The 2575-nt window shown below is 40.4% G+C and overlaps 1 protein-coding gene across 1 annotated transcript in view; it reads right to left on the bottom strand.

The window, feature by feature from the left end:
- The window catches only part of AMPD3 (adenosine monophosphate deaminase 3), a 29478-nt gene that overhangs the window by 5074 nt on the left and 21829 nt on the right, over window positions 1-2575 (bottom strand). The window contains exons 12-13 of the mRNA XM_005426465.3: window positions 2498-2575; window positions 447-620 (exon numbers count right to left, since the gene is read on the bottom strand). The exon at window positions 2498-2575 is cut by the window's right edge and continues 47 nt beyond it. Of these exons, the coding sequence (XP_005426522.1) occupies window positions 447-620; window positions 2498-2575 (252 nt within the window). The remainder of the gene's footprint in view (window positions 1-446; window positions 621-2497) is intronic.

Raw genomic sequence — 2575 nt, 5'->3', positions numbered from 1 at the left:
CATTCCTGTCCTGCCTGCCCACCCAAGGGCAGGAGTCTGTTCCAGCTCACTGAGCAAGCAGCTCGGGTGTCATCTTTAGATTCCACATCGTGTTTTTGTTATGTACTTCCCCAGACTTATTAGAGTAAGGAAACTGGACTTTCCTGGCACTCTAGAGGATTGTTTATGAAGGCTCAAACCTCCCTTCAGCCTCATCCTTCATTTTATACTTCAACAGCCAACACTGGAGAGGCAAGAGTACAAAAGAAACATAATTAGGAAATCAGACATTTCCTTCTGAAGCCTAACAGTGAGTAGTAGACAGAGAATGAGGAGGGAGAATGAATGAAGTGACTGAAAGACATGACACTATGTCCTAAGCAATGAAATAAAACAGCTTTCAGGTCATTCTGGACCCTTGTGGTACTGTTGCCAAATTCAGAGCTGGTGCTTTTTGCAATTCCTACCTTTGTGTAATGAAACTGCATAGGATCATCTGTGGAGAGGGAGACGTGCAGGCCCTTATGGAGAAATTCCCGTAGCGGATTTTTGGAGTACTCCAGGAATAGGCTGTTGTTACTAAGTGGGGACATAGCAATGGGTATTTGTGCAAGATAATACAGATACTGGAGGACAGGACTCTGAAAAACAAAACACAGTCAGCATTTAATGGTACTATGGGATAACGAAAAAGAGAAGGATTTCCCTTGGATAAAATGGAAACAGCAATACAGGGGGAAGACTAAGATCAAAAAAATTAGGTTGACCATGACTTCTCCAGGAAATATTTAAAAGTCTGAATTTTATATCTTACTGATATTTATAAAAATAATTTATGTTCTTAAATATAGTCTGTTTAAAAATACAATTATTAATATAACTGTAGATTAGTAAGTATATATATGACCATTATGGGCATTGCATTTGATATTAGCTGCATACCTTCCCCCAAAACCTGAAAGTCACAGAAGATAAATGGGGAAGAACTGCTAAGCAATTTTTTATTTCTAAAGCTCCAGTCCAATAGATAAATTTTAGGAGCAAAAGAAGTTTTAAGTTACAAAAAGTCATGTGTTGCTGTTGTACATAATAGAAATAATCTGTGATCACGTCATCTTTATGACTGTTTTGCCTTAGCCAACCTATGAACCTCACAAGTGCCTTTATTACTGTTACTATTATTAGTACCTGCTATGCCATCTTATCACACCAGACCACGCAGGAGAGAGGGAAGAGGAGAATGCTTTGGTCACACACCGCTTTAGTGCTACTCTGAGTCTAGTTTTATGAATTATTATTCTTGAGCATAGTATTGGACATGATTTTAGGTATATTTTTTCTTTGTTGTTGGTTATGTTGAAAAACACTGAGAATTTTCCAGCACTAACCAGAAAAAAATCACTTATAAGGGAACTCCTGAAAAATTATAGTAAACTCAGTACAAGTCTGCCACCCACTGACGAATTATTTTAATTATGAAACAGTGCCCTGAGGATGGGTTGAATGATGATTTTCATTAACTAATGTGCCAGCAATTACGGTATTTGTTCTGTCATAAAACATTTGTTCTATCTAAAATATTGTTGTGTCAAACAGCTATGTTGAATTTCTTGATCAAAATAATCAAATCCTTAAAGAACTTCTGAAAGAACCCTGAAGTACAGAAATGCCAATCAGAGAAAATGACCTTTGTCCCCATAGAGAAAAAATGAGAGCTTTCCTTAACTTCTTCTGGGACTAAACCAGGGAGCAGTAGCAAGTCTAAAGTTTTAAATTTTGTTCACATAATTTTAACTCTGCTTGGAGTAACCAAAAATGGGTGCTGCCAAGTCTTTGACATATCTGAAGAGCTGATCTTCCTTCCCTGTGAGGACAAAGCTGTCTTTTTGTAGCTTAAGAACAGGAAGTTCAGTTGAGCTTATTTATTTCATTGAATCATGAAACTGGTTTGTAAAGGACCTTAGAGATCATCTGGTTCCAACCCCCAGCAATGGGCAGGGGCTAGACCAGGAGGCTCAAAGCCTCATCCAGCCTGGCCTTGAACACTCCCAGGGATGGGGCGTCCACAGCTTCTGGGCAGCCAGGGCCTCATCACCCTCACAGTAAAGAATTTCTTCTCAATATCTAATCTAAACCTACTCTCAACTCCCCCTTGTCCTATCACTACCTGCCCTTGCAAAAAATCCCTCTCCAGGTCTCTTGTAACCCCCATTTAGCTACTGGAAGGTGCTCGAAGGTCTCCCTGGAGCCTTCACTTTTCCAGGCTACACAAGCATTGGGGTAGCCTTTCCTTACAGGAGAGATGCTCCAGCCCTCTGAGCATCTTCATGGCCTCCTCTGGACTCCCTCCAGCAGATCCATGTGTTCTGGTGTTGGGGGGGTCTGGGTGGAGTTTCTGACCAAACTGAAGAGTTACTTGTGCCTTGCTAAGAAAGTGAGTTAATGAAAAATGTCCATTTGGTGCCTACTGTTTAGTGATAGATATCTGAGCACACAGTGATTAGTTTAGGAGCAATACCTTCTTCAGGAGCAATCCATGAGAGATGTTGTCTGCTGTCAGAAAGGCAGAAACAAGGTGTGTGATAGACCCAGCTTC

This window comes from Geospiza fortis, unplaced genomic scaffold (assembly GCF_000277835.1).
Source record: "Geospiza fortis unplaced genomic scaffold, GeoFor_1.0 scaffold450, whole genome shotgun sequence".
NCBI classification, from domain to species: Eukaryota; Metazoa; Chordata; class Aves; order Passeriformes; family Thraupidae; genus Geospiza; species Geospiza fortis.
Note: the sequence above shows the minus strand (reverse complement) of the source record. Positions and strands in the feature narration are given on the sequence as shown.